Source organism: Sporobolomyces koalae, assembly GCF_050403365.1.
Source record: "Sporobolomyces koalae JCM15063 DNA, S_koalae_JCM15063T_v1_ctg16, whole genome shotgun sequence".
Classification (NCBI taxonomy): Eukaryota; Fungi; Basidiomycota; class Microbotryomycetes; order Sporidiobolales; family Sporidiobolaceae; genus Sporobolomyces; species Sporobolomyces koalae.
In genome coordinates this window covers 1-23,354 of record NW_027481755.1, presented here as the reverse complement: position 1 = coordinate 23,354, position 23,354 = coordinate 1, and the positions used below count along the sequence as shown (strand labels likewise).

Genomic DNA, 23,354 nt, shown 5'->3' with positions numbered 1-23,354 from the left:
CCTCTTCTCCAGGGCTGGGTCATCTTAAGCCGATTCGCGTGACGATCGAGCCGGGTAGAAGGAGGAGAGGAGCGGAAAGCGCAGCTGCGCCGCTTGACATTCAACCCTCTCAGCCGTCCTTCGACATGAGCAATCCGAGACCGCGATTCAAGACCAGGTGAGCCATCAGAGTCGAACCAGCCTGTTCCGAATCCTACAGGAGCAAAGGAGCATGCGACAATCGGTTTCATCAATCTCGACCATAAAATTACACTCTCGACCATCTCGCCTCGAGGAGCCTTCAGGATGCATGAAGCGCAAGCTGTACAACTTTCAAGCTCTCTCGCAAGCTGGGCGCGGTTCTTAAGAGGAGGAGACGCGGACTAGCAAACGAATTGTTTCCAGTACGCTGCAACTCTTGCTAACTCGCGCTTGCCTTGACATGTAGCTTCAAAGCGGCTCGGACGTACTCTCCGATCCACACTGGTGGTGCGGCAGTACTCTCGGGAGATGGCTCGTGGTTGGTCTCGACTTTGAACGAGCAAGCGCTCGTGACCGACATCGAGTCGGGCAAGCCTGTACAGGAGCTCAAAGGCGTGAGTATCCGTGTCATCCTAGTGATAATCACACGTACGAGCTGACCTGGTACTGTTGCGACAGGACACTTCGGCCGTCACAACGCTCGCCATCACTCCCGCGCCGCTCTCGCCGCAAGCAGGGGGGTACCTCGTCACGTGCTGCCGCTCGCTCGCCCTCCACATCTACTCGCTCCCTTCCCTCGCCCTCCACCGCCACATCCCGCGCGCGCACGAAGCGCCGATCATCACCTGCGCCGCCGATCCGACCGGAACCCTCTTTGCAACCGGCTCGGCAGACGGCATCGTCAAGGTGTGGGACGCCGCGCGTGGACACTGCACCCACGTCCTCAAGGGTCACGGAGGAGTCATCAGCGCGATCGCGTTCGACATTGCCAGCGCTGGGGACGGGGGCAAGCAGGGTCGCGCCAAGCTCATCACTGGAGCCGACGACTGCAAGATTCGCGTGTGGGACTTGCGCACGCGCGAGTGCTTGCACGTGCTCGACGGACACAACAGCGTCGTCCGTGGACTCGACGCGACCAAGGACGGCAAAACCCTCGTCAGTGGAGGCCGCGACAAGGTCGTCAACGTGTGGGACCTCGAGCGCGGCGTACTCCGACGGACCATGCCCGTATTCGAGACGCTCGAATCGGTCGGACTCGTCGAGCTTGACGAGGGCGAGGAGAGCAAGAAGGGCAAGGAAAAGGAGGGACCCGCTCGCCGCGCGATCTACACTGGAGGTGACAAGGGCGTCATCAGGTTGTGGGATCTCTTGACGGGAGAGCAGATCAAGACCAAGGCTGACGAGAGTGCGGCAAACGACGGAAAAGTGCACGAGATTCTCGGCATCCTGTGCGTCCTTTTCGTGCCCAATTCCTGCCCGCCCGGTTCCCTGACATATCTCTATATTCTTTAGCAACACTCCTGCGACCGCTTCGCTCACGGCAATCTATGTCGACCAAAACATTGTCACTCGGTCTCTTCCGCACCTCTCGATCACGCGCCAGGTGATCGGGTTCAACGACGAGGTGATCGACACTTGCTTCATGTCGCCGCTCGTCTCGGACACTTCCGACGAACCGGCACCAGAATCGCACCTCGCCGTCGCGACCAATTCGGATCTCATTCGCGTGTACGACCTGAATCGGTTCAACACGTCGCTGCTCGAAGGTCACGAGGATGTCGTCCTGTGTCTCGCGCGATCAGGCGATGGACAGGTCCTCGTCAGTGGTTCGAAAGACAAGACGGCACGAGTGTGGAAAAGCTCGGGTCGAGTATCAGAAACCGAGCAACCGAGTTGGAGGTGTATTGGAAAAGCTGAGGGTCACGTCGAATCGGTCGGAGCCGTCGCAGTTTCGAAAAAGGACAACAGCTTTCTCGTCACGGCATCGCAAGATCGGACAGCCAAGATTTGGGACCTCGCAGCTTTGGCTTCTGCCACTACTATGGACGAGACGAGTGCGTTGCGGGCCATGTCGACCACCAAGATTCACGACAAGGACATCAACACGCTCGATATTGCTCCCAACGACAAACTGCTCGCTTCGGGTTCTCAGGATCGCACGGCGAAACTGTTTGCCATCACGCACACGCCTCGGTCAAAATCGACTCCCGCTTCAGCGCAACTCTCGCTTCTCGGTACATTCAAAGGACACAAGCGAGGAGTGTGGAGCGTCAAGTTTTCGCCCGTCGACCAGTGCCTCGCGACGGCATCGGGAGACCGTACGATCAAACTGTGGAGTTTGGCCGATTTCACTTGCGTCAAAACGTTTGAAGGTCACTCGAACACGGTCCTGCGCGTCGACTTTTTGACTCGGGGCATGCAACTCGCGAGTGCGGCGAGTGACGGGTTGGTCAAGGTGTGGAACGTCAAAGATGAAGAGTGCGCGGCAACGCTCGACAATCACGAGGAAAAGGTGAGCTCTTGCATACTCTACGTGCTCGATCGTGACTTGACGTTCCCTTTTTGCTGCAGATTTGGGCTTTGGCTGTAGGCAAGGACGAGAAACATGTCGTCTCGGGAGGTGCAGATTCCGTAATTACGGTCTGGGAAGACGTAACAGAGTCTGAAGAGCTCGCCAAGATTGAAGAGCAGGAAGAGCTCGTGCTCAAGTGAGACTCTATACTCTCGATCTAATGTCGGTACTGTTTTCACTAAACTCGCTCGTGTCGACAGGGAGCAAGACTATGAAAACTACCTCGCGATCAACGACTATTCAAACGCGATCCAGCTCGCCCTCTCGATGGACCAACCTCGACGACTGCTGAAACTGTTTACCGAAGTGCGGCTCGCGTCTGGCTCGCCGACCGCTTCAACCGATCCTGCTGCCGACGCCGAATCGTTCACGGGATCGAGACATGTCGATGCCGTGATCAAGGCCCTCTCGCCTTCTGATCTCCGACAGTTGCTCGGTTACCTCAAAGATTGGAACACGGTTTCGCGGTCTTCCGACGTTGCTCAGGGAGTCTTGCATGCGATCCTCAAGTTTCACGATGCCGATGCTGTGCTCGCGGCTCTCGAGGGGCGACAAGGGTCAAACTCGATCGAGGACGATGGAGATGTACTCGACCTCGATGGTATGCTCGATGGTGCCGCCCCACAACGAAAGAAGCAAGTCGACCAGAAGAACAGTGCGGGAGAAGTTCTCGGCGCTCTGATCCCGTACACTGAGCGACACATGACGAGGGCAGACAAACTCGTGCGAGAGAGTTTCATCGTCGAGCATTTGCTTGGCATGATGGAAGGCTTTGACGATTTCGATGTTGGAGGGGACGTGGATGGCATGGAGTTAGACGGACAGTAGACAGTAGAAACCGAGGACCTGCAACGCATAACCCTTGTTTCTGGCGAATTAGTAAAACCGAGGACCTGCGGTTGTTTGTCTGAAGGCTGAACCTCTTGCCTGCGGGCACCGGGCAGCAAAATTGCGAGAGATGATTTTCACTCTCCTGCGGTATATGATGTTGTTCTCCCACGGATTCAGCACAGGCCTCGTGGCAAAGTGGCACTGCTGTCGCCCTCCGATGATCACGATGTTAGCGGGGATGTAGATGGCATGGAGGTCGACGGCCAGTAGAAACCGAGGACCTGCGGCCACGCAGGTTCCCTGTTTCTTGCAAACAGACTTGCAGCTCACAGAAATATTGAGCTCAGACTCTCTCAAACATGTTGATCAGACAACTTTGTTTGTCTGAAGGCTGAACCTCTTGCCTGCGGGCACCGGGCAGCAAAATTGCGAGAGATGATTTTCACTCTCCTGCGGTATATGATGTTGTTCTCCCACGGATTCAGCACAGGCCTCGTGGCAAAGTGGCACTGCGTCGCCCTCCGATTCTAAGTCGTCAGGCGGAGATCCTGGGTTCGAACCCCAGCTGGGTCAATTTTTGGTGCCGGTAGCGAGTGCTCAGGCAGCACGTGCATCTGAACGAGCTCCGATCTTTTGACTCTCTCGGTCAAGCCGCTCCGGCTTTATCCGCATGGATGCTTTGCCTCAGGACCAGCGGCAATCTCGCATGCATTGGGGTACAGGACGGGAAGAGGAAATCAGCAGGAGAAACAAAAAAAGCAAAAAGGGGTTATGAGCAGCAGGCTCCTCGTTCACGGAGCAGCTCTTGGATACAGATCAGTCCCGCTCAAGGTGCAGAATAACTAGCTGGAGGTAGGGTAGCAGCTTGATCAGCCCCATTCTCGTCATGCGTGCCAATTCAATAGCCGCTTTGCACAGAGTGGGCCCGAATCTCAACTTCGAGCAGACAACGCTGACGCTTCTCACAACAGGCACTACTTCTGTTACGCACAGCGATGATTACAACCGAGTCCGTTCTCTACAAAATCGACGGTAGCGAAGTAGCTTGACTCTTAAAGTCTCCTCTCCGAACAGAGCTCAGGAGAGTGCACTCCAACTAGCAATCGGAGCGAGATTGACGCCTTGCGATCGCCTTCCAGAGACCTTATACATTTAGCGGGTCAGCTACAGGATATTCCGCGGAAGAGACAAGTGCTGGGCCGACTTGCCCGAGGAGGAACCTGACTCGCTAGGAGACTCGCAACATGTGCGAGCCTACTCGAGCCCGTTGTGCTTGCAGTGAAGCGGAGACTCGGAGTCGATTCACTCGGCAGCTTGAAAACACGAGCATATCAGTATCGGAAGGAAAGAGTGGAGAGGCGACATACCCTGGGTTGCTGCGGTCAATCTGAAGGGAGGATGCGCGGCGTCGCGGAGAGTGGCGCGGGATCACCTTAACGAGACCAGCAGAAGCTTGAGCAGAGTGCAAGAAAAGGCAGAAGAATCCGGAACACCCACCAAGACCATGACCCTGAAAGAGTCTGCGCGGAAAAAGGGGCAGGCATGGCACGGCGCGGGAGACTGTCACGCGAGTGAACAATCGTCAGATTGCGACAGCGTGAGGACCATGGCAGACTAAGCATACCGTGGGATAGGGAAAGGCACAGAGCGCTAGACAAGCCAGCATCGAGACAGGTCAGTCGGACCGCAGAACGATTGAGAGAGAGAGAGCTTGCAGACATACGGGCACTCGAGCCAGCGAGTGTCGAGAGCGAGTGTAGGCAAAGGGTCCGGCCCGTGACAAGGGGTATTGACAGGAAAGTGGCACGAAGAAAAGAGAAGAGAGAGGGGGAGTCTCGGCTGTCGCACGCTATACAGCTCCGATCCCCACCTTGTCCCCCTATGTTTCTAGACAGAGCACATGCCTCCGAAAAAAGAGCGATTCTTCTTAGAGCGCGTGAATTGGCGCTGGAGCCCATTCCTCGACCTTCTTCCTCGCTCGCGGCTAGGCCCGCGTCTCGGACCAAGGCGTAATCGCCCGTTGTACAGCGAGGCCGTGTCGCACGCTCTATCCGCGTACGCAACGTCAGCCATTGCTTGGCTATTAAGATCCCTGCAGTCTGCAAAGTGCTCGGTTGCAGCTTATATGACTGTTGACAACACAACACGGTGGTCCAGGTCGCCCTGTATAAAAGGTCGAGACGGCAAGAGAGCAAAAAAGAGGGCGTCGGTGGGACCGACACTGCGAGAGTCGGAACAGTCCCGCGCCTAGCGAACATTCTCAATCTCGAGGCGCGAGCGCTCCACATACACTCACTGTCGATCTCGATCCGTGGTTCTCACGTTGACCTGAGATCTGTTTCTCATCCCACATTCCTCGCCAGCACATCCTCCTGTTGAATACGATAAATCTGGGCGCCTTCACACGCCCGCCGCTTCGGATGCTAAGGTTTCAAGTCGCAGTCTGCAACAACTGTGTGCTGTAGCGCGTCCCCAACCTGTCGCCGTTGCTTTGACGGATGTACGACAACAAGCCTTTGTGAGTCCCGCTCTCTTGCTCAGCCTTATTTGACAATGTTCGCGGTACGAACAGCAATTCGCGCCGGACATGATCTACATTTTGGTGGGCATCCTCAAGGCGTTCTCGAACCCGGATTTTCTCTCTGGACAGAAAGTTCACGTTGTTATGAATCGGCTCCGGCTGGCGATTTCAAAGCAGAACGCGGCACTCGGACATGCGAGGCCCACACCGTTCAAGCCCTCGCCGCCATCCATCTCGTCGCCTACAGCACCTCATGCGTTCGACCCCGTCCGTCTCGCCGGCGAAGCGATCGAGCGTTACGCCAAGAGTGACGACACTACTCGCCGCCAGCTCGAGTACCCTGGCAAGCTCGTATGCGCCGACTTGCACGAGTGGCGTGGAATCGAATTCGCTGGTGCCCTCCTCGTCCAAACTCACATCGACCTCGTTCACGCGCAGGTGCAAAAGGTGCTCAAGGACGTTGCGGGCGTTTTCACATCAATCAACCTGTTGGTTAAACATGTGCGACTTGCGTCGATGTTTGTGTCAAAGTTGCTCTTCAAGCCGACGTTGGGTCAGTGGCTTTTGAACGGTGACATCGGCATCTCGACGACGTATTACCAGCTTGGAGTGATCGACTCGAGGCAACGAGAGAAGTGGTGGATGCAAGCCATTCACAACGCAAACCACTTTTCTTGTCGTCTCGGGTTGATCATTCCGAGGTGGTAATGCGTCGTCGAGATGCCGATATTCAACAGCCACTGACCGAACGTCGGCTCGAAAAGCAACTCGGAAACATCACCGACGCGAGTCGCACACGTTTGACCGACAGGTTGGTCAACTCGAAAACGCCCGGACCGTCCTGAAGCATCTTTTGCGCCTGTGCATGAACGAGGTCGGTGTGTTGCTGGACGAGGAGGGCACCGGGAGTATTATCGGCCTCGAATTCGATCGAACGCCCTCCTGCAAGTGGGCGTACACGAGCTTGCCAGGGTGGTCGAGCTGGCGACGAACAGTCTCGTCACTCTTGGCGTAACGTTTGATCGCTTCGCCGGCGAGACGGACGGGGTCTAACGCACAGGGCGCTGTGTGCGTCGCGAGGGATGGCGGTGATGGGTCGGAAAGCGCGAGATTTGCATGCCCGAGTGCCGCGTTCTGTTTGAAATCGCCATCCGGAGCCGATCCATAACGACGTCAACTTTCTCTGCAAAGAGAAAGTCGGGGTTCGAGAACGCCTTGAGGATGCCTAACGAGATGTAGATCATGCCTGGCGCGAATTGCTGTTCGGAACGCGAACATCAAATCAAGCTGAGCACGAGACCGGTACTCACAAAGGGTCGTTGTCGTAATCCCGTCACAACAAGGGCGACAATTTTGAGATCCTGACAAACAATCAGTTTGGCTCACGAGATGGACAAGGAAGTCAGGAGCAGCCTTACCTGGATCGAACGTCATGCGAGTACTCCTCTCGGCTCTCTGAGCTGTCGGAGGACTGCCCGCTTCACCGAGACTACTATAGGAGGAGGATTGGCGGGAAGAGAGGTGAAACGTGGGAGGGAAGGGGCGAGCTGGACCCGAAACGGCGTGCGGGCCGTCGCGGCCGTGGCCCTGGCCCTAACAGTATTTTGACGGGCACTTCAGGCTTCTTTCCTTATAAGGAAGGCATCCTTCCTATACTGTTTTGCGCTGAAAGCGCCTCTCCTTCGGCCTACCTGCCTCTCTCGACTACAGATTATCTAAATGATACCCGCGCTAGCGGATGTCTGTCTATCTGAAGTGCCCGTCAAAAGACGGTTTTTGCTGTGCGTTCCTTCTTTTTCTTCCTTCTTTCTCAGACTCCTTTTTCCTTCTTTCTCGGACTTTGGCTCTCGGACTTCGCTCTTAATTCCTGCGGTCAGAGCAGATAGAAATTCGGCGACGAGAAAGAGGTCAAATACAAAAGACGAAAGGCGAGGGCGAGCTGCTCAGCGCTCAGCGCTCAGTGCCAGGTTTCCGATCGCACTCTGCAGCAGCTGTCTGACCCATCGTATCTAATCTCCAACGTCTGTCCTGATTGCTTACGCTCAGAATGAGCGGACTGCGCTACCCTGGGTGACGGCCCCGCTAGATTTCCTCTAGTCTTATCGCCCGCAGTCGTCGCCGCCGTTGTGCGCGAGATAGGTCAGACGAAGACGGTGAGTTTTGTTACTGGAATATTCGTGAAATAAACTGATGCAGATTGAACACGACAGGTCGACATCATGTGCAATCTAGTGCTGATCAAGCATGTTCGCGACGGCTTGGACTGCCCGACACTGGTGCTCAACGCGTTTGACAATCGCCTCTTTGCCGAGTTTGCGACCTCGATGTCAGACACGACCAAGTCGTCAGCGGTCAAGCTTGACTGGATCGCGGCGAAGGTGATCGTGCAGAGTCCCGAACTCTTGCTCGTCGCCGGCAAGGCGGATCCATTCGACGTGTCGACCGCAGCTCTCCGCCGCGACTTAGAACTGATGAGCCCGGCGGGGCGGACTCTCTTGTCGACGCTGTCTGGCTCTCGACAAGTTCTTCGGCATGTCCGGGACGCGCTCGCAACGGTGCATCTTGACGTGGATGTTTCCGGTGTCGACAACTCGGCTTCATCCACGTCAAGATACGCCGTCGCGAGCGCGTCCCGGACATGTCGAGAACGAGACAGCGCCGACAAGAGAATCCGGTCCGTCGGGGTCATCGATCCAAAGTCGTGGTGAGGAGATGCGGTCGGCACGTCGAAAGGATCCGCCTGGCTGTTTGCCAGCAAAAATTCAGGATTCTGCACGATCAGCTTGGCCGCGATCCAGTCAAGTTTGAACGCTGAAGTCTTGGTCGAATTTGACAATGAGGTCGCAAACTCTGCGAGGAGCCGATTGTCGAACGCGTTGAGCACCAGTGTCGGGCAGTCCAAGCCGTCGCGAACATGCTTGATCAGCACTAGATTGCACATGATGTCGGGCTGTCGTCTCCAACGTGCGTCAGTAATCGGGATCTGCCGATTGCACGCCACTAGGTTGGTCAGGGACCGTGGGAGATTTTCACGCCTGTACAGGATGACAGCGAAGTGAGTCTCGAGCTAAGAGTGCAACGTGCAATAGTAGAGCGCTTACTTGTGAGTGGGAGGTTCTTGAAGACCCTCAGAGATACTCAGTTTGGCACACGAGAATGACAAGGAAGTCGGGGGCAGCCGTACCTGGACAAAGCCTCCTGCGAGAACTCCTCTCGGCTTTCTGAGGTATGGGCGACTGTCTGCTTCACTACAATTACTGTTAGGAGGAAGATTGGCGGGAAGAGAGGTGAAACGTGGGAGGGAAGGAGCGAACTGGACCCGAAAAGGCGCGTGGGCCGTCGCGGCCGTGGCCCTGTGCTTTCCTTCTTTTTCTTCCTTCTTTCTCGGACTCCTTTTTCCTTCTTTCTCGGATTTCGGACTTGATCCCTGCGGCCGGAGCGAATCAGAGATAGAGATCAAATAGACGATCGGCTAGTCTGCACGAAAACGGCTTTTCGTTTGCCATTCGGGGACATCTAGGTAGACCGCCGCGTCAGAGACGGCGCCTTCAGTCGAGGGTCTCCAGGAATCGTTGACGCAGTGAATTCTGGAACTCCCCTGACGAGGCTCTCGCGAAAGATCAGAAAAGAGACTCCGGGATCTTCTTGACGCGAACGTTGACTCAATTGAACAGAGGAGGCGGAACTTTAAGCTAGAGAAGAGGTTGCGTCGAAGGAGAGCGGGGTTTACACGGAAGAGGCCGAAGTCCGAGAAAGAAGGAAGAAAAAGAAGGAACGCACAGGGCGACGTCCGCGACGTCCAGCTCGCTCCTTTCCTTCCACGTTTCGCTTCTTCCTGGCTATTCACCCTCTACTACCAGTCAGATCGGAGAAGCGGATCAGGCCCTGTACCTCTACCCAGCAACCAGCACTAGGTCTTCCAGCGGCCCCACATTCCAGCTGACAACCCCACCGCGCCCACAACGAAATGGGAGTGCGAGCGTTACTCGAGCCCTTTCGAGAGACCAGCGGAGGAATCCGTTGGATGACGGATGAACAACGAGTCGAATGGGAGGACCGTCATGCCCAGTGGAAGACGAATGCGGAAGTTCGGAGCAGCGAAGCGGAGATAGAGGTGCTTGCTCACGACCGGGTCGAGAAGCACCAGGACCATGACGAGGACTAGTTTGTCGAGTTTACTGAAGAGACCGGGATGGCAGCTTGGATCGCCGAGAGGAGTACTCGCATGCGGAGTCCAGGTAAGGCTGATCCCTTCCTTGCCAATCTTGAAAGCCACACTGCTGCAGGCGGAATCACAGTGGGCGAGCTTGCGATCTAGGCAGGACAGGTGCGCTATCGATTCGACCAACTCCGACCAGAGCTCTTGGCGCTCGCAAAACATGACTGTGTCGCCGACGACGAGATCAAGATGCGCTCCGAAATCAGTCGACTCGGGCTGCTGAATCTCGCCGGCCTGGGGAAGATCACGGCGTACGAGCCGCAGTCGCACGTGATGGTCGCGTTTGATCATCCGAACCATCGAGATGCAGCAAAGACGGCGACGATCGAGAAGCGAATCGCAGTGCAAGCGAGAGCCGATGCAGGCCAGCTTGACCGGTCGCTGACCATCGACGGCGTGGCGAGACAGCGCAAGAATCGCAACGTCCGACGACGCCAGCGCAAGGCAAAAGCGGGCAATGTGCACGTGGAGGACGCCGATTCAGTCGAAAGTCACGAGCCGGCAGTCGAGCACGAGCAAAAAGGTCCTGCAAGTCAGGTCGGGATGGACAGGCGACGTCGAAATGAACCTGAACGATTTAGTGTTTCAATCTTCTGACTCAAGTACGAAGACTCTGCAACCGATAGACGATGCGCGCCTCGTCAGTCGCTATCCTCGGTCTCTCTAAGTCCTGACTCGAACGAGCTGACCTTTTCCTCTCTCTTACTCAGCTCGAGCTGTGCACATACCAGAGCTCTTCTCGTCTATCGGTTGCAGAGATTGAAACACCAAATTATCCAGGTTCATCTCGACGTCACCCGTACTCATCCCGACCTGATCTGCAGGACCGTCTTGCGCGTGCTCGACTGACGCCTTGCGATTTTCGACGGAACCGGCGTCCTTCGAGCTGCCCGAATTCGCCTTGCGCTGGCGTCGTCGGACGTTGCGATTCTTGCGCTGTCTCGCCACGCCGTCGATGGTCAGCGACCGGTCAAGCTATCCTGCATCGGCTCTCGCTTGCACTGCGATTCGCTTCTCGATCGTCGTCGTCTTTGCATCACGAGCGTCAGGATGATCAAACGCGACTAGCACGTGCACCTGCGACCCGTACGCCGCAATCTTGCCCAGGATGGCGAGGTTGAGCAGCCTGAGTCGACTGAACTCGAAGCGCATCTTGATTTCGTCATCGGCAATGCGGCCATGCTTTGCGAGCGCCGAGAGGTCCGATCGGAGTTGATCGAAACGATGTCGCATCTGCCCTGCATCAGTCGCAAGCTTGCCAACTGCGGTTCCGCATGCATCTGTACGACCCACAAGATTGACAAGGAAGAGATCAGCCTTGCCTGGACCGAGTACCATCCGAGTACTCCTCTCGGCGATTCAAGCAGCCACCTCGCTCTCCCCCTTGAACTCAACGATCCGATCCTTGTCGTGCTCGCGGTGCTGCTCGACCCAGTCGTCAACAAACACGTCCCTCTCCGCCTTGCTCCTCCGGATTTCCGTATGCTCTTCAACTTTTCAATGCGGTCCTCCCGCTCGACTCGTTGCGCCTCCTTCACCCAACGCAGTTTCCCGCCAGTCTCTCGAAGGTGTTCGAGCAGTGCTCGCACGCCCAATATGTCTGAACGATGGGGTTGTCAGCAGAGATGTGGGGGCGCTCAATGATCTGATGCTGATAGCTGAGCAAGGGCACGGGGCTGTGGTTCGTTTCACCGATCTTATTGGTAGTAGGGGACGGGTCTGAAAGAAGTGGTACGTGAGAAGAAAGAATCGAGCTGAGCCTGAGAAGGTGCGCGAGCCGCTGTGCGCTCTTTCTTGCTTACCTTCTCTCTCGGCGCCTGGACTTGATGATTTGACGAACTTGTCGTACGCTCGAACACCTCACTTGCAAAGTAGATGCAGCCTCTCTGATGGGTCACAGCCTTGTTAACGGTAATTTCAGCGGAGGAAAGTATAGACATTAGGACTGAAGAAAAGGTTCGATATGTACACAAGCTGCAAACTAAACGTTCTCGTCTCCAATGACCATGCGCTCTGTGGCGTACTTCTCGTGATCGTCATTGGCGAGCGAGTCTTGAGGCACAAAAGCTCTGTGGGCAGTGAGAGTCTGTCCAGATGCGGATGAGCGCACGGGCGCAAGCTGATTACTGGCGAGCGACTCGAGAAGCTCCTCAATGCGAGACAAGCGAGTAGTATAGTCTGCTGGGGGCTGAGCAAGGTTGTATACGGCTGTGCTTTCTCCTTCCGTGAGAAGGTCGGACAATCCCGGACCTGTAGTTCGAAAAAGTCAGCGCGGTGATCTTGCAGAGCAAGATCAGATCAACAGACCCTGAACCGCCAAGTCGGTGATTTTGGTGGGAGGTTCTTCGGGTGCAAGCGCGCTGGGCTTTTCAACTACAGTTGGCGAAGTGCCGAGAAGGTTTTGCGGCGGAGCTTGCAATTGGCCGGTCGTTTTCCTACCGTCGTCATCTTCTGGACCGAGAACCGTCTCAAATTCGAGCCACTTGATGAATCGGTAGAATCCAGCTGCGAGGGTAGAGCCTGGTTGTGCAGTGCACGATGAAATAGTCAAGCTCGGCAAATCAGAAAAAGGATGGTGAAAGGACGCTCACCGAGAACTGGGCCGAGCCAGTAGATCCAATGGTACGAAGCAAAGCTGGCCAGAACAACGTCAGGCCCGAAAGATCGCTAGTTGGAGCAGAGGAGCGGGTCAGGATCATGAGTATGTCTTGAAACGAGAGGCAAAAGACGGCTTACAGCTGGGTTGAGCGACCCGCCAGTGTAGTAGACGCCCAATAGTTCGGCAATGAAGAGGGCAAGGCCACTGTCATCGGTGTTGGGGATCAGTAGTGTAGACAACCTGGAGTATCTTCGAGCTTACATTCCAATAGGCGCCAGGAACGTTGCTTTCGATTTCTCGGCGGCAAGTAGCAAGCTGAGTGCAGTATGCACAGTGCGGCAAAGAAGCGTTCGAGTCAGCTTGTGGTCATCGTTCACGACCGATACTATCGATTGAGACTCACATAGCCAGCATCAGCATGGCAGTCAGGAACATCTCCAGAAACAGACCACGAACAACCGACATTCCCGGACTAAGCTGGGTCCGGACGTTAAGGGTTCCCGGCAAAAGCGCCTGAATGATCGCGCTGCCAACGATACCTCCCAAAATTTGCGAGATTGTGAGCAGCGCAGCACGAAGGGGTGTGATCGCTCCGACGAGCATCATGCCCCACGAGACGGCGGGATTGAAGAGTCCGCCGCTCACGCGGAAAAAGATCCAGGCATTGACCGCGCTACCATAGAAATTCAATTAGCTTCTCAAAGGAAAGCAGTTCAAAGGGAAGCGGTCGAAAGAACCCGACTCACAGGGAAAAGCCAAAGCAAAGGGAAATATACAGTCTGCGCGCGGCGCAGCGGTCAGGAATCGGTCAACAAGGAGAGAGGGAGAGGACCCACAGATTAGAAGTATTCGCTGCGGACGCGATACTGTCTCCTTGTCCAGCGGTTGTGTCTCCGGTGACGCTTGTCGAGGGAATGTTGGCAACGTTCGTACCGCCGAGGGCAAAGAGCTTTTAATTGTCCGCTAAAAGTAAACATACAGGCGCTAGGATATCGAGCAACGGCTCAAGCTCACCATGAACAACGAAGTACCGACAAACTCGCCTGAATATCGACGGCAGAGAGCGAAAATGTACCATTGTCAGCAAACTAGTCAAAGCTCAACTGCTGCGCAAGATGCAAGCATGGAGCACGCACCAATCATGGCGATCAGGTGGTTCTTGATGGCGAGACCCTTTGGACCGGTTGCAGCGGGTTTGAGGTGATAGTTAGTTCGTCCGTGAAAGCGATTTCGCCTTGGCACCTTCTGCGGGACTTCAGCCACCGGGTCTGCATGTAGCGGCTGCATGGCGTCTCGAGTCGAGTCTGGGAGTTGGACCTGGGCGCGAAGAGGTATGCAAGAAAGAAACAGGAGAGTTTGAAGGATGTCGGTCTCGCGCGAGCCTGAGGATCAGCATTCGCGCATCGCGCCGCAGAAACGGTGAAACGGCGGATACCACAACACGCCGTGGCCTCGTCATGGAGCTCGCGCGAGTTTGAAAGAAACTCGCAGATCCTGAACCTCCTGATCAGCGGTGTGACGTCGCGAGTTTGCCACTTGGTTCGGGGAAACGCAGCATGATTGGCTGGACTGTTTCGTCTTGTACAGTAAAGTACCTAGACCTCCAGCAACATGCGTCAAAATGCAGCGCCTCGAACTCGCACTTCGAGCTTTCCAGGCAGCCGCTAGAGCGTCTGGACTGGAGATACGTATGACTCGTGCACGGGCAGGATCTGCACAATCAGGTACCATGTCGCACCTTCGACATCGCAAGATCGTCAATTTACGCAGCCAAGGCGGCGAAATTCGCAACGACAGCAGACACAGTCACGCAGGTCCATCAGGCGAATGCAAAGTTGAGAAGGCGAAACTCGAGCTGCGCTTTGGTACCTGCCTTCCTGACGGTTTGTAGCCTATTGTAGGCCTCTAGGTTGGCCGGCTCATGACGCGCTCTCTCGCTCTTCTCATCGATGCGACGCTGACAGTCGCATAGTCTGCTCGACATCGAGCGTTCGGAAACAGCTGCATAACCAATGCAGCTCGGAATTGCTCATTACTGTAGCGATTGATTCGGACGACCAAGACGTACAAAGCGGTGTCGAACCTCCAGCTGGCCGGCCAGAGCACGCTTGTGATGCGTCCCCTCACTTTTTCTTCGAGGCTCTAGCGCGAACGGAGCAGACAGGTTTTCCGGTCACCTCATACAGTCGTACAGAACACTGTACCACATCGTTCCAGTGACGCTTCAGAGGACTGTGCAACGTCTCGCCGTGGATGTTCCCGGAAAGAAGCTGGCCGTGGTGCACATGGCATGTTTGATCTGAGCCCCTGATTCTGGCGCTGTACCCACTTCGTCAGATCCTTTCCATGGCTTTCTGGCGTAAATTTCTTGGCCTCTGTCGGAAACGGTACACTTCATCTTTGCGAGCACGCCGAATGCTGAGAACGAACAAAAATTCTGCTCTTAGAATGATTACCCATGGTACAGTCAATATTGCACCTGTAGATGTGGATAGTCTGTTTGCGAGTCTGGCGGGGAACATGCGACCTCATGCAGACTACTAACTTGGCCAAACTGGCGAAACACGCATAATTATAGAGGTCTCCTCAGAGACGGCAGCTCGCCTGACTGAAAGTCACGGTAAACGTTGCATGCGCGTGGGTGTGTGAGCTACAAGCGTAAAAGAGAGGCATAGTATGTACAGTTGCGAGCTCCTGGTTTCAGACATTTTGGTCGCCTATTATCGTGTGATCGATACTGCGCTTGCCGTGCATACCGTCGGCGAGCGTGTTCTGGGGGAACCTGGTATCTTTAGTGATGAGCGTTTGGTCCGAAGTGACGGAACGCTGAGGCGCTAGCTGGTTCGTGGTGAGCGCTTCGAGGAGCTGCTCGATGCGAGCAAAGCGGGCATCGTAATCGAAAGAGGGCTGCGCGAGATTGTAGACGGCCGCACCGTCTCCTTCGGTCAAGAGGTCGGACAGACCGGGTCCTGTAGCGCGGACGAGTCAGATCTAATTGCTCATGACGTTGTGATGATTTGGCAAAGACTGTCTCGTACCCTGGATTGCCATGTCGGTCATTCGAGTTGGCGGCTCTGCTTTTTCAGACGGTTGCGATCCGCCAAGAAGATTCTGAGACGGAGCAGCCAATTGTCCTGGCACTTTCTTCTTGCCGTCTTCGTCGTCCTCAGGTCCAAGTACCGTTTCGAATTCGAGCCATTTGATGAAGCGATAGAATCCAGCAGCAAGTGTTGAGCCTGTCAGTATCAGCAGAGGTCAGTAGAGGCTGTTTCGCTCAGACAGCATGAAGATGTACCAAGCAGGGGTCCAAGCCAGTAGATCCAGTGATACGAAGCAAAGTCGGCGAGGACCACGTCGGGCCCGAAAGATCTCTGTTGGTAGGCTGCTGGTGAGCACGATCGGGGATAGGCAAGAAAACAGGAACACGAGTGCTTACCGCAGGATTCAAGGATCCGCCAGTGTAAAAGACTCCAAGCAACTCTGCAATAAAGAGCGCAAGGCCACTGGAATGATGTGTTCGTTCAGAGATTAAGCAAGGCAAGAAGGTAGGAACAACGCACATTCCAATCGGCGCCAAGAACGTGGCCTTGGACTTTTCGGCGGCGAGCAATAGACTGAGCGGAAAACAGGCAGCACGAGCGTGACTCTACGTCAGCTCATTGGAATCTCCTTCTGACCAAGCTAGACACCGGGTGACGCTTACATCGCCAGCATCAGCATGGACGTCAGGAACATCTCCAAAAAGAGACCCCGAGCGACGGACATTCCTTCGCTGAGCTGAGTCCGAACGTTGAGGGTGCCCGGAAGGAGCGCTTGGATGATCGCACTGCCGACGATGCCTCCGAGAATTTGCGATAGCGTGAGCAGCGCAGCACGGAGCGGTGTGATCGCGCCGACGAGCATCATGCCCCAGGAGACGGCGGGGTTGAAGAGCCCTCCACTGACGCGGAAAAAGATCCAGGCATTGACTGCGAGTGAAAAGCCGAAACAAAGCGCGATGTAGAGCCTGTGGGAACCGCACGAGCTGTCAGTGATCCTGACCCGAGCAATGCCAGCCAGTAGTCGAACGGTCAAGACTTGCAAGTTCGAAGTATTGGGGGTCGCAGCCGCACTTGATCCCTGGCCTGCCGCTGTGCCTCCGGTAACGCTAGTCGAAGGGATGTTGGCAACGTTTGTCCCGCCGAGAGCGAACAGCTGAAAGTGCTCGCGCTTGAATCGTCAGTCACGTGGAGGATAGATCTGAGCGCACATTCGCGTACCATGAAGAGCGACGTGCCGACAAACTCGCCTGCGAAGGAGGAGTACGTCGTTGGGTCCATTGCGCTGCCGCGGACCTCTGGAACGTCTCGCGCGGCTTACCGATCATGGCAATGAAGTGATTCTTGATCGCAAGACCCTTTGAGCCGGCAGCGGCGGGCTTGACATGGTAATTGAACCGACCTCGAATGTGCGGGAGGTGGGAAGTGTGCGTGTGGTGTCGATCGCGGTGTAGCGACTGCATAATGATGAGTGTGCTTTACAACAGGATCAGGGGATGCGAACTAGGGAGACAGGCGCTGTCTAGCTTCATTTGCGGCGAGACGTCAGGCGCGATGGGTTCATATCAGAGCTCGCAACGGACGTGCGCAAGCAATGAGTATACAGTACGTCATATTGCCCAGGCCTGCACTATCAAATTGATTGGCTGCGGACGCTCTTGCCTGTGAGCGATCAATACCCTGCAGGTGACCTGCGCCCAGACAGGGGCAGCTCACAAGCCTATCGATGATCTGCCTCCTTCCGATAGTCGAAGATGGGAAGCAATGCGGGCGAGACATCAGAAAAAGTTGTCCGGGGGGCGTGCATGCACGTGCGGGAGTGAGGCGATTTACCTTGTCCCCTCTAGTGGTCGCCTGTTGGTCCGCGCGGTCTGCGTTTGATATGATAGGAGTCGAGGCAGAGGCTAGCAATTGCTCGAGCCGGAACGTGATCGCGCAATCCTTCGCGAGAATGCATGACAAATAAATCACAAATTACATCGGTTGTTCTCCGCATGTCGACCTCCTCTTGATCCGACACTTGCACCCACATATCGACAATGGCACCTCTCGAAGTTGGATCGACCATCCCCTCTGGTACGTCTCGGCTTGCTCTCATCCGCGATGGTTGGCAGTTCCCGGTTCGACACGTGTTCGTTCCGCCGAATTCGGCTACCTGAAGAACCCATGCCACGCAAGTCGTCGAACGGGGCAGACAAGGTCCAGAGCAGCCAAGGAACGGGGCGGGGATGCTTCCATACGAGCTGCAATGCGCTCTCTCGCTCTGATCGACAGGGCATGACGACCACCTCGACTCGAGACTTGACTGATCACCTTCATCCACTTCCGCTTAGGCGAATTCGCGACCATCGAATACGGCCCCGAACTCGACGATCCTGCGGTCTGTGGACGACCCTCGACCGTCAAGACGGACTCCTGGAAGGTGAGAACCCGAACATTGCGCCCCGCCCCGACATTCGCTTCGGCCCGCTGACCTGCATCTTCACCGCGCCAACAGGGAAAGAAGGTGAGGCCGTGAAGTGCTCTCGCAATCATCAAACTAGACTAAGAAGCTTTGCGTCTACACCAGGTTGTCGTCGTGGCTGTCCCTGGATCTTTCACGCCCACCTGCTCCGAGAACCACATTCCTCCCTTGTGAGCCTTGTTTGTTCAATCAGCACTGAATGGTCGCAGGTGACTAACACTCGCACTCGACAGCATCTCGGGAGCTTCTGAGCTCAAGTCGAAGGGAGTCGACGCCATCTACGTTCTCGCTTCTAACGATGTCTTTGTCCAATCCGCCTGGGGACGCGTCCTCAAGGCCGGTGACAAGCTCAGCTTCATCTCGGACTCTTCGTTGAAATGGCTCAAGGAGGCTGGTCTCTCGCAAGATCGTGAGTGAACAGAGCACATCTCGTGTCTCGCACAGCAGGCAGAGTCTGATTTCCGAGTTTCACAACGCCAGTCTCTGCTGTTGGATTCGGAGAGCGCGCCAAGCGATTCGCCCTCGTCGTCGACGATCTCAAGGTGCGCGGTCCCGGCTCGTCTCATCTCGACTTGTGCTTGTCGTTCCGCCCGTACTGACTTGTTCTGAATTTGCAGGTCACTTACCTTGGTGTCGAGACCGGTCCCGGCGTCGGGCCTTCCGGGTTCGAGGCCGTCCAAGCCAAGCTCTAAGCGACAAACCCGCGAAATTTTATATACAATGTGTCGACCAGTAACAGCATGCGGGTGCAGAGCCAAAATGATTGTTTCGAAATTCACAAATCAGTTCACATGTCAGGTCACAGGGCCTACTGGCACGAGAGAAGCAATCTCGTCCCTCTGTACCCGCTTCTGCCTACGGCTCAAATGCTGAGGATATGGGGTTCAAAACGATTGGCTCGTGTAGCTCTTTTTGGGTCACAGTATGTTTATTCGTTTGTCTCACCGAATCGCTTGAACAAACTCGCGACGCAAATACTACTTGGACCTTTCGCTTGGACCCGCTCTTTGAGCCGCGTCGAGGAATCACCGAAAATCGAAGAGCAGGAGTACTGATGTTGCTTGATGGTTGCAGGCGCTGTACAGAGGGGGAGAGGCACTGACTGTCAAGGACGAGACATCGATATCCCATGCCAGCGCTCACTTACTCCCCTTCGAACCACGCTGTTGTTCTGCCATTTGGACATCGACGGGGAACCATTCGGGTTGATCATCAGCGACGGTGTCTTCGGAGAGGTTGGCCGCTATAGGTCGACCGTATCGACGACTCGAGTCGTTCCGTTGTCCGCTCTCGCGAACCGCCGAACGCATCACTGCAAACGCGCGCGGAATGTGCTCATCCGGTTGATGCGAGACTGCCAAAGTGACTTGATCCCCAACTTGCAAGACAGCTAGTTCGGCTAGACTTGCTGGCAGATATACCGCCGAACTAGCTGTCTTGCGAGTTGGGGATCAAGTCACTTTTTTTCCAAGATGAGAGATGGCATTAGTATGGGTTTCAAGCAGAAAGAGGCTCACAAGGCCCAAGGACTTGATCCAGCCTGACCCGACCTCGATCTGGTTCACCCTTCGCATTCAGGCGCTCGACGGTACCTCGCCAGCGTCTTCCTGCACGGACAAAGGCCGGTGATTTCGATGCAGAGGGTCCCAGACCTTGTAGCCAGCTCGTGACGCTAGGATCCATACAAGGACAAGTTTGCCTGGCACTTTCGCTCGAACTGGGCACTTTGCATAGCATTCGATTCGCGGCTTGATGCGAGAGCGTCGATCTCAGAGGAGGCGGAGATATCTGGCACGTGAAAGTATGCTTGTTCAGGCGCTGGCTTGCGTTCTGCGGTGAGTGCTGTAGGATTGTCGCAGGTACCATGCATGCGGGGCCGTGTGTCGCGCTCAAGTTGTTGATCAGGTTGTAACTTTGCGAGAAATGGTGACCCTCATGATGAGAGGAAGCCTCGAGTCGTGCAGTGGTACAGCTGGTCCAGCATAGCCGACGTATTGTAAAGGAGTAGAAGGCGGATGCTCGAGCGATGCAGCTGTCGTGGAAGGGTGATGAGACATGCACGGTCTTCTCTCTCTTTTCCCCCTTACGATCATGTCTACCACTGTTTTCGCTCGTCAGAGCGGGTACTGGGCGCGGATGGGTAGACGCTGCTCACGATTCGGTGCTTTGGTGCACCGTTCCGGGCGCTTCGACGTCGCCATTCCAGTCCATCGGCATCCCCTCCTGTCTTTCCAGGCTAGCCGGCAACGGAGTCCACCCTCTTACGATATTCAAGAGCTCGCCTTCTCTTGAGTACAGTATCGACTGTCCGCAGGAAAGCACGTTCAAGCACGACTTCGGAAGAAACAGCTTGGCTCTACGCTTACTCGTCTCGATGGATCCATTCTTGGAGTCCGCTGAAGAGGCTATTTCGGAGGAGGACGCGCGAGCAAGCTGCTCGTATCGTGGGCGAAAGGAACGAGAGAGACAAGGGAAATGATAATCCTCCGATCGCCGGGACCTCGGAGCAAACTCGCTGCAGCATTTCCACAACGAACGTCTACCTCAACTACCGCCAGTCGGATTGACTTGTTCTCTCCGCCAGCCCTCGGATGAGCGCTGCGTGTTCAAGCTGCTCCCGAATCTGCTTGCTAGCAATTGCCGAACCTCGAAAGTTCTCCCGCTTTGACAGTTTCTCCGACAGCCTCTCCGGCGTCCGTGACTCGAAATAGCGACGCTTTTCGTCAGCTTCAGCTCCTCATGCCCGGACTAGTCCGCCCAAGACCACTCGGAGGAGCGGAGAAGCTTGACAATCTCCCGGTAGGCTCTCATCTCGCTGCGCAACGCAAGCCGCTCCGTCCGGATACGAGCTCAGGTCAATTCTGTTCCCTATAGTTCCACCTCCTCTTTCCTGAGGAGCAAGAGCATCCTTACTCGTGCTTTCGATCCGACGTCGATTACAACAGTCTCGTGCGGCTAAAAGAAGGATGGGAGGCGAATCCAGGTCCCCTTGCGGCTTTGCATCCTTGCGTAATGCGCAATAACGGTCACTATGCCGCCTTATACACCAGACGGCCGACATTACAGATACCATTTCAGGAGCCCACATTTGACAAGATAGCTGGACAGGTTGCATCGGGGTCGATCGCCTTGCAACGCTGGACTTCTTGAAGGAGGAGGTCAAATGTCGGTTCTTGAAAGGGTGTCTGTAATCCCGGCCGTCTGGTGTACAAGGCGGCATAGTGACCGTTGTTGCGCATTATGTAAGGGTGCAAAGCCGCAAGGGGACCTGGATTCGCCTCCCATCCTTCTTTGAAGGCGATCGACCCCGATGCAACCTGCTCAGCAATCTTTGGAGGATTGACGTGCTTGAAGCCTGCGCCAGATGATCAATACGCTACCGATCCCAACGGAAGGGGTCCCGCCCATGTGTTCTGTCGAACTTTGGCCGGCTTTGTTCAGTTTTTCGGATTGCACCTCCAATTCTACGTAAGTGCCATTATCTTCTCGTCCAGTTTGACGCGTCTCTCGCTGAGATGGCTGTACGCACGGATCAGGATATGGCATGCCCCTGCCTGGGGGAACTACTGTCTGCTCAAGCGCGGCGCCGAGGAGTGGGGCGAGCTTCTGAGCCGCAAGAGCGATTGATGAACATCGCCAAGCTTTGCTTCGAGAGTAAGCTATTCTAGCCTCTCGCCGACATGCGCCGCTCGTCTTACGCTATGCTCGCTAGCGGTCATCATTACGCTCAAGTTCGAAGGTGTCACGGTTCACGGCGCCATGGCGTTCGGAGGATGGGCATCTCGACTGTTCAAACTCAAGAGCCAAGGCAACCCACTCGATCAGCAAGCTTTCCCTGCTGCAGCAGCCTCGCCTCTCTCCTGCGATGCTTTCAATTTTTTCCAACCGCTACCTCTCACCCGCCTGACGCACATCTTTGTTCGGTCCTGCGACTTTGTCCGACTTGCTCTCGCCTTTGCATACCTTCAACCTGTTCACACTGCTTATGGCGAAATTCGGTCGGGGCCATAAGCAGTGTGAACAGGTTGAAGGTGTGCAAAGGCGAGAGCAAGTCGGACAAAGTCGCAGGACCGAACAGAGCTGCTGCCTACAAACATCGCAGCCTGATCCAAATGCGGACCCTCGCCTTGGATAGCCTTCAAAAGACTTGTACCGGTCGCACTTCCTCGATCCATTCCTTGTCGTTCTCGGTCGAATCGACCGTGGTCCTGTCCGACTCCAGGCCGTTCGAGTGTGAGACGTACTCTTACCACCACCACCAAATTTCGAATCTAAGACCGCAATGATCGACCTCAAAAAACCGAGAAGGCTCGGCGAACTCGCCACGAAGGATCGTTTGAGAGACTCTTCGCAAGCGAGCAATCCGGACAGTGAGAACGGTCCCTAGTGAACTATCCCTTGTCAGGACGGCGTTCTTGACGTATCATCACTGTCCCTGCTATCGTGTTTGCAGTCCCAACTTGTTGGCAACCCTCGCCACGAAGCAGTCGCCGGTTCTCGAAGTTAAGTTCTGTCCCCGCAACCTGGCGCTCACAACCGGAGCCGCGATGGAATCCTCGTTGTCTATACAGCCGTAATGGAATCATTCAAGCTCGGATTGCAGTAGTGAACCCGGTCTCTCTCTGGTCTGGTTTTTCTCCATGGGAATATACTGCCCCCAGTTACCATATTCTTGCGGAAAGGATTCGACTTGGAATAATTTCCCGCATGATTCGCCCACTGTGAGGCTTTCGACTCGCTGAGAAAGCCATTCTCTGAATTGTTGACAATCTCTTCCAGGACCGGGACAAGTCTCCGCGCCGATGAGGACTTGACCTCCAAGAGCAGCAAACGTAGGAGAGGAGACTAACTGGCCTTTTGGTGGGAGCAGACTCGATGAAACGTGCGTTAGCCGAGCTTGACATGGCAGTCGAGTACTCGGACCTCGGTACAAGTGTGTTGCGTAGGAGAGATGCTCTCGAACTAGATATCCTATATTCGCCTTTGTATTCTGCATTGCCTTGATAGTCGCTATCTTGTGCGCGTCTCGAGCGAGCGAGCGACAATCGCATCGCATATGCATTGATGATTGTCGCCCCCAATAGCATGAACACAGAGCACTGGAAAGATATGTTCTTCATTCGCTCACGAGGTCCGAGGGACCGACTCT

The 23,354-nt window shown here is 55.4% G+C and overlaps 8 protein-coding genes across 8 annotated transcripts; 4 read left to right on the top strand and 4 right to left on the bottom strand.

Annotated features, from left to right (window-relative positions):
* Positions 1-125: 125 nt before the first annotated feature.
* UTP13 (U3 snoRNA-associated protein UTP13) lies at positions 126-3,361 on the top strand (the record flags this gene model as incomplete). Its single annotated transcript, XM_076678631.1, has 6 exons — positions 126-157; positions 428-575; positions 640-1,409; positions 1,474-2,473; positions 2,533-2,669; positions 2,734-3,361. The coding sequence occupies 6 exons, from the start codon at positions 126-128 to the stop codon at positions 3,359-3,361; spliced, it is 2,715 nt and encodes a 904-aa protein (XP_076534123.1).
* A 2,590-nt stretch (positions 3,362-5,951) lies between these two features.
* Positions 5,952-6,593, top strand: JCM15063_003035 (uncharacterized protein; the record flags this gene model as incomplete). The annotated part of the gene is made up of 1 exon (XM_076678630.1): positions 5,952-6,593. The coding sequence occupies one exon, from the start codon at positions 5,952-5,954 to the stop codon at positions 6,591-6,593; it is 642 nt and encodes a 213-aa protein (XP_076534122.1).
* A 1,511-nt stretch (positions 6,594-8,104) lies between these two features.
* Positions 8,105-8,593, top strand: JCM15063_003034 (uncharacterized protein; the record flags this gene model as incomplete). Its single annotated transcript, XM_076678629.1, has 1 exon — positions 8,105-8,593. The coding sequence occupies one exon, from the start codon at positions 8,105-8,107 to the stop codon at positions 8,591-8,593; it is 489 nt and encodes a 162-aa protein (XP_076534121.1).
* A 1,274-nt stretch (positions 8,594-9,867) lies between these two features.
* JCM15063_003033 (uncharacterized protein) lies at positions 9,868-10,404 on the bottom strand (the record flags this gene model as incomplete). The annotated part of the gene is made up of 1 exon (XM_076678628.1): positions 9,868-10,404. The coding sequence occupies one exon, from the start codon at positions 10,402-10,404 to the stop codon at positions 9,868-9,870; it is 537 nt and encodes a 178-aa protein (XP_076534120.1).
* Positions 10,405-10,806: 402 nt separating this feature from the next.
* Positions 10,807-11,442, bottom strand: JCM15063_003032 (uncharacterized protein; the record flags this gene model as incomplete). The annotated part of the gene is made up of 2 exons (XM_076678627.1): positions 10,807-11,040; positions 11,107-11,442. The coding sequence occupies 2 exons, from the start codon at positions 11,440-11,442 to the stop codon at positions 10,807-10,809; spliced, it is 570 nt and encodes a 189-aa protein (XP_076534119.1).
* Positions 11,443-12,085: 643 nt separating this feature from the next.
* Positions 12,086-13,990, bottom strand: JCM15063_003031 (uncharacterized protein; the record flags this gene model as incomplete). The annotated part of the gene is made up of 10 exons (XM_076678626.1): positions 12,086-12,354; positions 12,412-12,624; positions 12,696-12,771; positions 12,841-12,907; positions 12,965-13,018; positions 13,107-13,376; positions 13,450-13,482; positions 13,540-13,652; positions 13,718-13,746; positions 13,840-13,990. The coding sequence occupies 10 exons, from the start codon at positions 13,988-13,990 to the stop codon at positions 12,086-12,088; spliced, it is 1,275 nt and encodes a 424-aa protein (XP_076534118.1).
* A 1,413-nt stretch (positions 13,991-15,403) lies between these two features.
* JCM15063_003030 (uncharacterized protein) lies at positions 15,404-17,204 on the bottom strand (the record flags this gene model as incomplete). Its single annotated transcript, XM_076678625.1, has 9 exons — positions 15,404-15,672; positions 15,742-15,939; positions 15,999-16,074; positions 16,140-16,206; positions 16,264-16,317; positions 16,407-16,709; positions 16,785-16,897; positions 16,963-16,991; positions 17,063-17,204. 9 exons carry the CDS (start codon positions 17,202-17,204, stop codon positions 15,404-15,406), a joined length of 1,251 nt encoding a protein of 416 aa, XP_076534117.1.
* Positions 17,205-17,780: 576 nt separating this feature from the next.
* AHP1 (thioredoxin peroxidase AHP1) lies at positions 17,781-18,897 on the top strand (the record flags this gene model as incomplete). The annotated part of the gene is made up of 7 exons (XM_076678624.1): positions 17,781-17,817; positions 18,075-18,163; positions 18,239-18,247; positions 18,311-18,375; positions 18,439-18,614; positions 18,686-18,747; positions 18,823-18,897. 7 exons carry the CDS (start codon positions 17,781-17,783, stop codon positions 18,895-18,897), a joined length of 513 nt encoding a protein of 170 aa, XP_076534116.1.
* Between the last annotated feature and the right edge of the window lie 4,457 nt (positions 18,898-23,354).